Raw genomic sequence first — 13,793 nt, forward strand, 5'->3', positions numbered from 1 at the left:
AGAGTAGAGGCTGTTTTCATATTTTTGAAAACAAACAAATAGACTCTAACTACTGTTAAAGCTCATGCTCAGTTCCAAAAGTGCCTTTCTTACTTAGTCATATTTCTAAAATTGCCCCCAAGAATGTGGACTAAGCATCCTTGGTACTGAGGCATCCTTCTATTCTGTAGTGAGCTTCTTTCACATCAGTGAAGAATAAAAAACTACTTAACTTCCCTGTGTCTGTCTTTTGATCATTATGTTACCCTCATTCACTACCTTCCTCCCCCAGTGGTGATGTGTGGCCATTCGAGGTTCCCTGGTGGCAGAATATGTTCAGTATATTTGATTTTACAAGGTCTATTTGTATTAGTTAAACCTCTGATCCCTAGGTCCTTGTTGTGTTATTGGAATACTCATATTGTAAATTAAGGATGCCTTGTTTGTATTGCTACATGGATTTTATTTGGTTTTCCATGAGAGCTGACCTGTCCTGTACTACCATAGTTTAAGTTGACTTTTCTACCATTGTGAGTAGTGGTTTAGTTCTTCCCCTTCATCAGCTGTTTGATAAGAGCAATCACATTGTACTCTATTTGATATCATTCGGTAAAATGGATTAATTTCCTAATTCATTCAAACAAATTTAAAAGAGAAATTTTTATTATATTATTTGGTTGTTTTCCCAAGGAAATATCCATGTTGCTCAAGATGACCTTTATTTTCTAATAAAGCTGTAATTTTCTGTGTCCGAATTATTTTCTGTACATTTTATGGGGCACACGTAACATTAAATTACATAACATTATACAGCATAGCATCACCGTGACAGGAAAATACCCTGTCAGTGGTGGCTCACTGTTAAGATATTTTATAGTTATTTTAATATATCAGATTTGTAGGTTATATATATTTAAAATGATCTAGACAGTAAAGCATGAAGAATAAAGCTAATGGGATATATTTGGGAGTGAGGTGGAGGAGACAGAAGATGGACAGAAAGTTGTTTGATAGGCTAGAAGGTAATAAAAGGGTATCAGTAATAAAAGCAAAAAGGGGGGCATCTGCAATGTTATTTTAAGACTGTGAATATGCCAAAGAGATAAAAATGTGTGCCTGCTTTTCTTGCATTTTATAACTTCAACAATAGCTGTCAGATGTTTTCACTTGTTGTGGGGGAATTGTTGAATCTCAAATACTTTATCACTCTGAGTTTCTCCATAGATTTCCAAATATGGGAGGAGTGTGTGTGTGTGTGTGTGTGTATGTGTGTGTGTGGGTTTTTTGTTTTTTTTTTTTTTTTGTTTTTTTTTTTTTGGAGACAGAGTCTCGTTCTGTCACGCAGACTGGAGTGCAGTGGCACAAACTCGGCTCACTGCAAGCTCTGCCTCCTGGGTTCACGCCATTCTCCTGCCTCAGCCTCCTGAGTAGCTGGGACTACAGGTGCCCACTCCCATGCCTGGCTAATTTTTTGTATTTTTAGTAGAGATGGGGTTTCACCATGTTAGCTAGGCTGGTCTCGATCTCCTGACATCGTAATCTGCCCACCTCGGCCTCCCAAAGTGCTGGGATTACAGGCGTGAGCCACCGCGCCCAGCCTATGGGAAGTGTATTTGTTAAGATATCCAAGACTTGGTCCCAGTATGGATTTTGATTTGCTCATGGTACCTAAGTGTCTGTTCTTATCTTAGCCATTCATTCTGTTGGTGTTTTGTTTTGGTGTTCGTTTGTTTGGTTTTTGCCACTATTAACAAGAAATAATCCCTTGGAAATATCAAAATAGACCCCCTATGATTGTTGCATGGTTGTAACATTTTTATGTACAAGATACTGTAAGTCGTTTAATTGGTTATAAATGCTATGAGAGAGGTCTGATAGAGAGATGAGTGGACTGCAGAGTGTAGTGAAAAGAGTACTAGTTCTGGCCCTAGTCCTGACTAGTTTTATGAGTTTTGGCAAGAATTTTTACCGCACAGAGTTTTCTCATTTGTAAAAGGAGATTAGAGTGGATGTTCCCTTAGAGTGCATTTACATTCTCACAAAGTTGAGTCTACCTGGCGTGGGAGTAATTACAGTGAACGTGGAGAAGTGTGTAACTCTTTTTGGACAACACAGAGGGCATTTGTTAGGTACATAGTGTAAAACTTAAAAATGTCTGATCCCATAAGTAAGTTTGTTTTTTGTCCCTAACCAAAGAAAAAGGTGGGCCGGGGTAGGTGGGGAGATGGTAATAAAGACACCTACAGGGCATACTTAAAGAAACCTCGTAAGACATTTAATGAATCATTACAGCACACTGATATCTAACATAAAAAACTGCTTTGAATAGCTTTTCATTCATTCAAATATTTGAGTGATAGTGTGTGTCATAAGAGGCACACTAATGACTTTGGGGCTACAAAAAATAGATCATAATTTTCACTTAAAATTGCTTCATTCATGTTCTCTTTCCATTCTCATCAGAAGTAGTAGTTTTAAAAAGAGAATATATGAAAAAAATAAAAGAATTGTCAGGCTAGGCGCTGTGGCTTACACCTGTAATCTCAGCACTTTGGGAGGCCGAGGCGGGCACATCACCTGAGGTCGGGAGTTGGAGACCAGCCTGACCAACATGGAGAAACCCTATCTCTACTAAAAATACAAAATTAGCTGGGCATGGTGGCACGTGCCTGTAATTCCAGCCACTTGGGAGGCGGAGGCAGGAGAATTGCTTGAACCCAGGAGGCAGGTTGTAGTGAGTCAAGATTGCACTGCTGCACTCCAGCCTGGGCAACAAGAGCAAAACTCCGTCTCAAAAAAGAAAAAAAGATTTGTCATAAACAGGTAGATAGTAGGAAGTAATGATTTTCCCCAGTGGACTGAATATATGGTCCTGATGTGAACTAAGCTATTCAAGAATGTCTGTTATACAAATTGTTGTATACTGATGTTTTATAGGTTCATCAAGGATTGCTTTGGAGGATTTATTAGAGAATTAGACATTTAGGTATTTAGCCTGGTAAAGTGCTTGTTGAACAAGGTTAAAACATTTCCTGCTACCTTGTTTCAGAATGCATTCTGCTATATTGTGTTACTGGAACATTTGCTGTCCTGCTATTTTAATTTTATTTCAGATATTTTTGTCCTTTATTCAGTCGCTGTCATTTTTAAGTGTATAGATTTTTACTTAGGTGTTTCCTCGTAGGCCTCTTGAGCAACTTTTCCTTTATAGCAGAAAGTTTACCTATTAGAAAACTGTGATAATTTAGAGAGAAGTTAGGTCATCTGCAACTGATCCTGCCTGTGGTTATAGAAGTTAGTTAACTGATTTGCATTTTCTGGGAGATTTTTCATAACAGATAATTCTTTATTTGCCAGACTCAGAACAAATCCTACCAGTAAATGAGATAAGTTCATCTTTTCAGTTTAGACTCCAGGCCTTTTCCTGCGCTTATGTTTTATATACTGAAAAGTTCTTTGCTTATGGAAGTTGATTTATTTGCCTTTTTTTTTTTTTTTTTTTTTACTGACATGTTTAAAACAATTTTACCTTTAAACTGAATTTGAAAAAAAAAAAATGCAGTACATTCCTGCAAGCAGTGCTTATAATTGTGGTTATGATCACCAGTAATTAGAATTTCCTAATCTGCCTTTAATTGTGCCATTCTGGCCTCTAGAACTGAGGCCAACTGTATAGTTCATTTCTGTATTTATTTGGATATTTATTAAGTGTTGACTGTAGGTCTAGCTGGGTGCTTGGACAGAGTGATCAAATGTAATATACAGAATAATATGCAATTTCTGCCATATAGGTATCAAATTTGGGAGGTAAGATCTACACAGAAGTACTATACGTGATGCGTCAAATGAGTATTATCAGTAAAAGGAATTCAGTAGGACAATGAAGGACGTTTTGCTTTTGAGTTCTCTGGAAAGATTTCATTGAGATGATGAGACTTGATCTGGGCTTGAAGGAATGGGAGTAAATTTTTAGTAAAGTAGGATGAAAATATTGGCTTAATCAAGAGCAAAGGCATGGAGATGTGATGGGTATGTTCTATTGGGGGAAAAGAATTAAATGGCAACACCAAATTTGTGTTAGACTCGTAGTGGGAAATAGTGGGAAAGCCTTGTAGGGGGAGTGGTGGCATGGGAGTGCTTGCATGCATTCAGTAATGCAAAAGAGGGCCAACAGCCAGGATGCTGTGGCAGAAAGCTCAAAACTTAGGATTCAGAAGAGCTGAGTTCTGGCACTTTTGATGTCTTTCCACTTAGATCTATATTCTCTTTAAGTGAGCAGTTTAAACTGAGAGAGAATGTAGGTTCCTTATACTTAATATTCTTTAGTTCCATTATCAAAGACAGGGAATGACAGCTTCTGTTTTGTATTACCTGAAGAGCTTTGTATGGCCTGGTGTAGCCGATGGAGGTTGCTTGCTATAAAAATCTCCTGAACACATACCTCTGTCACTGATTCATTCCATTGTTTGTCATATTCATTGCATTTCTACCTAGGAAAGTGTTAAGCCTATTGATTATTTCCTTCTACAAATTATTTAAATTAGTCAAATTACCTAATTGAGATCAGATGGAGAGTGGAGCTTTGTTTTAGGGACAGTATGAAGGAATGGTTTTGATTTTGGGGAAACTAGGAGTGCTGGCTTTGGGTAGAGAACATTTATAGCCAATGAGGTTGATGACATAGGAGGGAGGTTGATGACATCTGGGGAGGGGCAGAATATTTGTATTATTATAAAGGTTAAAATAGAGTCATCCAAACATCTGGTATCTCTTCTGTCTCTAGTGTAGTCCCTGGTTACCTTTCTTTCTTTTTGGATATAGTGATTGAGAGGATAGGTTCTTCTGTGTGATTTTTACTGGTGTCTTTATTTTGTTTATGATTATTGGGAACTCTCATAACTAATCAAGTTGCATTTAGATGACTTGTTTGCAGTTTTAGAATAATGATTTGATATGTAAATCTCATAATAGGGCCTTCATCTTCTGTCATGCCTAACAGATCTGACTTGATGGTTGGAGTAATTTTTCTACCACCAAAAAAACCAAAAATCTCACCTGTATTTTTCCTGCCAATTGGTATATTCACCAGTCTCAGGTTTAGGATCAGCCCCTTTTTGTTTGTGGTTGATTTCTAGGAGGAAACAGTGTACAAATACTGAGTTAAAAGTAGGATTGGGCCACTGGAGATACAAAGAAAAATCTTTTTGCCTTAGTCATCAACAATGGAAAAGCATTTGGTAAAGTAACTTTGATGCAGCAGTATGTGTCATTGAGTAGTTACAGAAAGTTTTTCTTAGGAGTCTGGATTTTCTTATTAAAGAATGTCACAGAGGCTAAATGGGTTGGCTCACGCCTGTAATCCCAGCCCTTTGGGAGACTGAGGCGGGCGGATCACCTGAGGTCAGGAGTTCAAGATGAACCTGGCCAATGTGGCAAAACTCCATCTCTACTAAAAATACAAAAATTAGCTGGGTGTGGTGGTGCGCACCTGTAATCCAAGCTACTCAGGAGGCTGAGGCAAGAGAATCACTTGAACCCAGGGGGTGGAGGTTGCAGTGAGCCAAGATTACACTACTTCACTCCAACCTGGTGAAAGATTGAAACTCCGTCTCAGGGAAAAAAAAAAAAAAAAAGAATGTTGTTTTAGAACTGTACTTTTTAGTTTTAGAGACAGAGTCTTACCCTGTTGCCCGGGCTGTAGTGCAGTGGTGGGATCATAGTTCACTGCAGCCTCAAACTCCTGGTCAAGAACTGTACTGTTTTAAGAATTTACAAAGAATAAGAGTTGTCTGTAAAGTGAAGAGGGGAAAATTTCAATAAATGATAGCCACTGTTTACTGAGTACCTACTATGTTGCAGGCATTATATATACGTTATAATCTTTAATTCTCACCAAATTTCTGATGTGTAAGTAGTAGTATCCGTGTTTACAGGGAAGAAGTCAGGTCTGGAGGGCTGAAGTGCCTTCTCTGGGTCACCTAGTCTGTATGTAATAGAAACAGGATTTTTACCAGGTCTGTTGGGCCTCAAATTTCTGTATTTTCACCAGACTATTAAGGACAATAAGGAGATTGACATGTAAATAAACACAAGGCCATGTGTTGCATTGAAGTATCGGAAGTATTGTCCAGGTATGGAAGAGATACAAAGGGAGGGAATGATCGAGTAGACCTTGGGGTGGAGCACTTAGAGAAAGATTCCTGGAGCAAGATGATACCTTAGCGCAGGATATTGGTAACCATCTAGAAGTTCTTTAGGGTAGAAGAGAAGGATTAATGACACTGGTGATTCATTGTCTCTATATGTTTTATTCTCTGTTTAAAAAGAGCAGAATGATCTGGTTCATCTCTGCTGTTGACTCTCTTCATCACAGTCTCTTGACCTTTTATACAATCCAAGATGATCCTGCTGTTCCCATCCCAGTTTTTGTTAGTTTGATCATTTTCACACTGTTTACATTTGTAATATTTACTACTGTTTTGTAGAGATAATTCCTATAGTTATTTACACATATTTCTATTATTAAATAGAATCGTGTGTGTGTACTACTTGTGTGTCCGTGAGTTTATATATTTATTTAACCACGGATTATCTATTCCGGAATTCTTTGTTTTGATTCATCTGTTGGTTGAGTCCTGAGTCTGAATATTTAAAGATAATACATTTCTTGAGTCCCATTTTTTTTCCTTCTAAGAATTCTGAAGACCCCTCTGCCATGTGTCCCAAATAATTATCTATGTATGTTATATATGTAGATCTCTATAAGATCTTTCTATATATACATAGAGAAATTTCTCTCTATATATGATAATTTATAGATACATAAATTTATAAATAAATCTACTCAGATATGTAGAAAGATAACTATAGAGAGAGATGAATCAAGGATGAATCAAAGAATTTAGAAATGGACAGACTGTGGTTAAATAAATATGTAAATAACATACTTGTAGTACACACATGCATACTATGTATATCTATACAGTTTTAAGAGTACTTTACATAGATGTTTAACTTAGGATTTTTGACTTTATAATGGTGTGGAGGTGATACGCATTCTGTAGAAACTATACTGTGAATTTCAATCTTTTTCAGGGCTAGCAATATACATAATGGAACTCGGTGGTGCTGAGCCGAATATCTCACGTAATTTATTGAATACTGTATTGAAAGTGTTCTGAGCACATTTAAGGTAGGCTAGCCTAAGCTACAATGTTTGGTAGTTTAGGTGTATGCATTTTCAACTTAAGATATTTTCAATTTACCATCCTAAGTCAAGGAGCATTTGTATATTGAGGATATTGTCCTTTTGTTTTTGATATACATTGCAAATATGTTAGATTTATTATTTGTCTTTTGAATTTGCTTCTGATATGTTTAACCATGATACATTTCTTTCTTTTGTTGCATAATGCCTTAGAGATGCCCTAAAAAACTGATTGGAAGCTTTATGTGCAAAGATAGGGCTTATTAATAGGCAAGGATTTTGATGTATCATTCTGTGGGACCTTTTGATTTAAGAGAAAAATCTACCAATTTCTCAGTAGAGATGGAGGCTATGGAGTGGGGCCTTTTTCAGTTTGTAGTTCTTTATTCTTCTGTTTTCTTCCCTGCCCATTGCCATGCCTGGTATTCTCAATTCTGAATATTCTTTGTTGTTGTTGTTGTTGTTTTCCCCACAGTAAATCTCCATTCTCATGCTCTAGTAGGGGTGTGGTATTTGCTTGGCTGTAATGGACTGGGGACTTGGGGATCTGTTTTTTTATTCAGTCTTTCAGTCAGTCTAGATTTTGGCCTCATGTATCACTACTGTCTTGGGAAGTCATGGAGCTCCAGATGCCTGAGTCCTGTGGGAATTATTTAATGAGAATTGGCTTACTTGTGCAGACACTCAGGATCTGTGTTTGCTCAGTGCCATTGATGCTTTCATCTATTTTTTTTTCCTCATTTGCTGCCGAGTTCTTTCAAGTTCTTCTTTAACTCATTTTTATTAAATTTTATTTATATTCATTTTAGTAGGTTTATGGAGGGGGTAAGAGAGAAACATGGTTAGTTCACTGTATTTAACTAGAAATCCCAGGTGGTTCTTTGTATGTGCTATTTTTCTCCTTAGGCTCTACTTTGTAGGCAGTTGGATGGCTCTCAAGTGAGGCTTTTTAGGTTCACAATATTACACTTTTGTTTAAGTTTGCCAGTACTCAGATGATTCTGATGATTCAAATCAGTTGCCTCTTGCCCTCTTTTATGCTAAGTTTAACTTCAGGGAAGCAAATTTTTCAAGTTTCAAGGCAGGAATTCGTTAGTTGATGCCTAAAATCTGGTTGCAGTTTTAGGATCTCTTTGTTTTCTCCCCATAGTTGATCAGTTTCACTGTATTTGTTGTAGCCTGTGTTTGGCCATTATAGTTTTTTTGTAGTTTCATTTTTAGGGGTGTCTAATCTTTTGGCTTCCTTGGGCCACATTTTTTATAGTTTCATTTTCAGGCGTGTCTAATCGTTTGGCTTCCGTGGGCCACACATAAAATACACTAACAATAGATGGTCAGCTAAAAAAAAATTCACAAAAAAATCTCATAATGTTTTAAGAAAGTTTACAAATTTGTGTTGAGCCACCTTCGGCCATGCGTTGGACAAGCTTGTTTTAATCGAATCCTCTTTCCTGTTTTTTTCTTTCTCTTTTTGGTGGTTTTCAAGAAGTTGAAGTAAACATACCTTTATTCCTTTCTTTTAAAATGCATGTAATACAGTTTGAGAAACATTGTCCAAAATCATATATTTCATTTAGGAAATTGAATACCTGGAGGATTAGCTGTGCTAAAATCTTTTTCCCAATCCTTATAAAGTTTGGCATGAGGTATAATTCTAGCCTCACTTATTTGGTTGCAGTGAGTTTCACATCAGAGTGAAGGGAGGACAGTTCCTGTGAGAACACATGTGCTGGAACTAGAGAGCTGCCAAAACGTCTCTTTCACCACCTGTCTTAGTTGTCTCTCTCAGTGCTTCCGCTCCTGTCTACACTCTAGCTCCATCGTCTTCATGTGGCCTTCTTTCCTGTGCTTGCCTATAGTTTCTGTGCTCTTGTAAGTTCAGCTTACACCTGAGCCGTCATGGACACCCCTGTTTCTCTTTTACTTACTTTTGACCTTTCTGCTTAAGCTCTTCACTGCTGGCCAATATAGTTTCTCACTGTTTTTTAATCATATTTCCAAGAAAAAAAAATGATTGGCCTATGCCATCTTTTTGTTCCACTTCTGATTTGTGCCTAGCCAAACTATTAATTGGCTCTCTGGGTTCAGGTTTCCAGATACCTTAAGGGTGTCAGGGGAGGGAGCAGTAGGACAGCAGCGGAACATGGTATATCTGAGGACTGTCTTAGCAGGAAGAAGTCAGGGATGGGACATTTACCTTGGTAAGTGAGGGGGCAGAACAGAGCTAAATACATCAACTAGTCCCTTTTTTAATGTGCTAATTTATTTTGAATGGAGTGCTTCAGGCAAATACTTGGTAGTGCAGATGAATAATGTAGGAAACTAGCTAATTTTTAAGTGTCAAAAATTGACTGCAAAAACCTGCACCCCGATCTGACGCTAGTTTCTGTTTTCATTATGACATTAGTGCCATGGTATGGCAGAAAGACCATTAAAGTAGAAGTCAGGAGTCTTAGATTCTAGACCTGTTTTTGCTGTTCTGAAACGCTTCACATTCTGCATCAGATAAATTTTTAAAGTTATTGAGGTAGAATAGTGTCTAAGGTACTATTTAACTATAAAACTTGTGACTCACAGTATACTATACCAACTTGGTAAAGGTAATTTCCACAAGAGTAGTAAGATTACAAAGCTTTAATAACATGAAATCATGAGTACAGGTTAATATAAAAAATTAAAAATGGGCCAGGCGTGGTGGCTCAAGCCTGTAATCCCAGCACTTTGGGAGGCTGAGGTGGACGGATCATGAGGTCAGGAGATCGAGACCATCCTGGCAGACACGGTGAAACCCCGCTTCTACTAAAAATACAAAAATACTAGCCGGGCATGGTGGCGGGCGCCTGTAGTCCCAGCTGCTCAGGAGGCTGAGGCAGGAGAATGGTGTGAGCCTGGGAGGCAGAGGTTGCAGTGAGCTGAGATCGCGCCACTGCACTCCAGCCTGGGCGACCGAGCGAGACTCCGTCTCAAAAAAAAAAAAAAAAAAAAAATTAATGAGAAAAACTGGGCCAGTACATTAGAGAGAGATACAGGAGTTTGTAGTGGACTGCGTCCCTCTCATTTGAACTTGTTTTATTTGATTAGGAGATCATCTTCATAAACTGATACAAAAGTCAGATATTATAATCACAAAATTTTCCCCATTTGAGTTGCACGTAAATAGTGTAATGCAGTAAGTGTAATATTGAAGTTTCAAATGCTTTTTGATCTTCCATGCTTTTTAAAAGCCATACTTGGATATTCAGAATAGTTAAGTAACTTGAGTTTCTTTTGTTTTTTAGGATTTAAGTGCCCTGTATGCTCAAAATTTGTACCCTCAGATGAAATGGATTTGCATCTTGTAATGTGTTTAACAAAGCCAAGAATAACCTATAATGGTAAGTCCAGTGCTTTAAAATAATATTTTTAGTTAGAATTACCTTGCATTTTATGAATTTCATGTTTCAAGTTTAATTTAAAAGGAGGAAACGACCTTGTTTTCTCTCTGTTTTTACTAGTACATTAATGCAGTGGTTCTCAAATTCTGTGATCTGAAGACTTCTTTACACTTCAAAAAATTATTGAGGACTTCAAAGAGTTTTTCTTTACGTGGGTTATATCAATATTTGTCATATTAGAAATTAAAACAATTTAGAATTTGAAATTTATTTTGTTAAACGTAAATATTATGTTGACAGCGTTTAAATGAAAAGTAAATTTTCTAAGACAAAATAGTGACAAGAGTGGCATTTTCTGTATTTTTAACAAACTCTTTAATATCTGGCTTGATGACAAGGAATTCTCATATCTGCTTTTTCATTCAGTTTATTGTGATATGGCACATCTTGTGTCCTCTGGAAAACTCTACTGCTATGCTGGAGAGAATGGAAATGAAAAAGGCAGATACGGCCAGGCACGGTGGCTCACACCTGTAATTCCAGCACTTTGGGAGGCAGAGGCAGGCAGATCACCTGAGGTCCAGAGTTCAGACCAGCCTGGCCAACATGGTGAAACCCCATCTCTACTAAAAAAAAAAAAAAAAAAAAAAATACAAAAATTAGCTGGGTGTGGTGGTGCATGCCTGAAATCCCAGCTACTCTGGAGGCTAAGGCAGGAGAATCACTTGAACCCAGGAGGTGGAGGTTGTAGTGAGCCGAGATTGCGCCACTGCACTCCAGCCTTGGAGACAGAGTGAGACTGTCTCAAAAAAAAAAAAAAAAAAAAAAAAGCCAGATGCTGTCTTAGTGTTACCATGAAAATCGTTTTTACTTTGTTGATCTAAAAGGATTTCAAAGGCTCTTCCACTTCTCCTACTCTACAAGATTCTTTGGACCACACCTTGAGAACTGCTGCATTGAAATAAAATCTTCTGGGTTAAGCCTAAGTAAAATGTAATGTTCATAATGGCCATTGTCAAAAAAAAGTAAGTAAGCATGGTTGAAATTGCAACTTTTTTCTTTTTGTTTAAGAGTAAAGAGTAAACGAAGGGAACATATTTAGGAGTAGGGAGGATAAAAGTTTATTCAATAGTAAATAGATGCCTAATGGGAGAAAAAGTCAGTAAGAGAAACCCAAAACTCTACCTATGCTGTGCATATGTGTCTGTCTTTCCTCCCATAGACAAATTCAATCTGTGAGCTCTGGAGCTAACTGGTGTTTTTGTTAGGTCTGGTGTTTCAGACTGCTCCATTCTTTCCTGACCAAAATCTCTAGATATTCCAAAACCTAGGGAATATTTTAAATGTAGCCTTGGCATACTTTGGAATAGACTTGGGGGAAAAAAAATCAAGGAGTTCTGTCCTAACTAATGAATAGAATAAGATAAAGGAAAAATGAAAGTTTTTTTCAAAATTTTATGAAGAAACAGACTTCAAAAGCTTAAGAGAAATTTCATTTTTTTAAAATGTAAATTTTGGCCTGAAATGTGTAGAAAGGGTACCAATAAACACTATAGCCAATTGAAAGATTGGCTAAATTCAACAAATATTTTAAGCATTGATTATTTGCGAGGTACTATGTTAGGAATTACAGATATAGCAGTGAATGAAAAGAAGTGGAGCTTACAGCCTACTAATAGTAATAGTCACTGATTTCTTTGAGCTAAGAATTAATTGGTTAAATAAAAGTAGTCTATGAAAAATTTAGTAAACATAGCAACACTTATCTGAGATTTCTCCTCAGGTAACCAAAACGTTGGGAGGGATAGAATTTAACATTGAAATGAGCATATTACTTTGGATAGTGTTTTGTAAGTTGATTTAGGAATCAGTCTCTCAATTCTTCCCTCTCCTTCACTTTTTCTAGTATGGTGGTGCTTCAGCCACCCTATTATAGGGTTGACAGTAGGGCACTTTTTCCCATTCATTTGCTGATGAAATGTGAAAGTGGTTTTTAGCAGTTACTTGGCATAGTAAATGTATCTGTTGATTATATCCTAACCTTTTTGCATTATGAAATTGAATTGGCTACTTTGCATTATCTACTTCAAGTTTGGTTATTTAAGAAATAGAAAGTGTTATTCAAAATTTGAGACTAAAAGTATTTGGGTTTGTTTTTCATACTTGCTCCACTATCTTCTTATACTCTATAATTGTTTATGTTTAATACGAGTGCCTTTAAATATACATAAATCTTAAGCCTCTGACTTTCAATTTGAAAATCACAAATATGTTTGACCATATAATGATATATTTACAAACAGTCTTAGTATTCTGTACATTTCCTTTTTGTGTAATATACCTAGAATACAGTCTTCTTGGGTATTGTGATATTTAACAATTTTTTTAACTTTTAAGTTCAGGGGTACATGTGCAGGTTTGTTATATAGGTAAACTTGTGTGACAGGGTTTGTTCTACACGTATTTTGTCACTCAGGTATTAAGCCTAGTACTCATTAGTTATTTTTTTCTGATCCTCTCCCTCCTACTCTCCACCCTCTGGTAGGCCCCAGTGTGTATTGTTCCCCTCTATGTGTCCATGTGCTCTCATCATTTAGCTTCCACTTATAAGTGAGAACACGTGGAATTTGCTTTTCTGTTTGTGCGTGAGTTTGCTGGGGATAATGGCCTCCAGCTCCATCCATGTTTCCACAAAGGACATGATCTTCTTTTTTATGGCTGTGTAGTATTCACATGGTGTATATGGACCCACAATTTCTTTATGCAGTCTATCATTTGATGGGCATTTAGGTTGATTCCATGTCTTTGCTCCTGTGAACAGTGCTACAGTGAACATATGCATGCGTGTGTCTGATGACACAACGATTTATATTCCTTTGGGTATATACCCAGTAGTGGGATTGATGGGTCAAATGGTATTTCTGTTTTTAGGTCTTTGAGGAATTGCCACACTGTCTTCCACAGTGGTTGAACTAATTTACACTCCCACCAACAGTGTGTTAAGTGTTCCTTTTTCTCCGCCGCCTCTCCAACATGTATTATTTTTTTTGACTTTTTAACAGTAGGCATTCTGATGCTTGAAATGGTATCTCCTTGTGGTTTTGATTTGCATTTCTCTAATGATCAGTGATGTTGAGCTTTTTTTCATGTGATTCTTGGCCACATTTATGTCTTCTTTTGAAAAATGTTCATCTCCTTTGCACACTTTTTCATGGGGTTATTTGCTTTTTTCT

The 13,793-nt window shown here is 37.1% G+C and overlaps 2 protein-coding genes across 3 annotated transcripts in view; both read left to right on the forward strand.

The window, feature by feature from the left end:
* GARS1 (glycyl-tRNA synthetase 1) overlaps positions 1-13,793 on the forward strand; it is a 440,746-nt gene that overhangs the window by 142,845 nt on the left and 284,108 nt on the right. The window lies entirely within an intron of this gene.
* Positions 1-13,793, forward strand: part of ZNRF2 (zinc and ring finger 2) — a 99,353-nt gene that overhangs the window by 33,932 nt on the left and 51,628 nt on the right. For both annotated transcript variants that reach the window (XM_050783258.1, XM_050783259.1), the window contains exon 2: positions 10,465-10,560. In XM_050783258.1, the coding sequence (XP_050639215.1) occupies positions 10,465-10,560 (96 nt within the window). The remainder of the gene's footprint in view (positions 1-10,464; positions 10,561-13,793) is intronic.

Source organism: Macaca thibetana, chromosome 3 (genome assembly GCF_024542745.1).
Source record: "Macaca thibetana thibetana isolate TM-01 chromosome 3, ASM2454274v1, whole genome shotgun sequence".
Lineage (NCBI taxonomy): Eukaryota > Metazoa > Chordata > Mammalia > Primates > Cercopithecidae > Macaca > Macaca thibetana.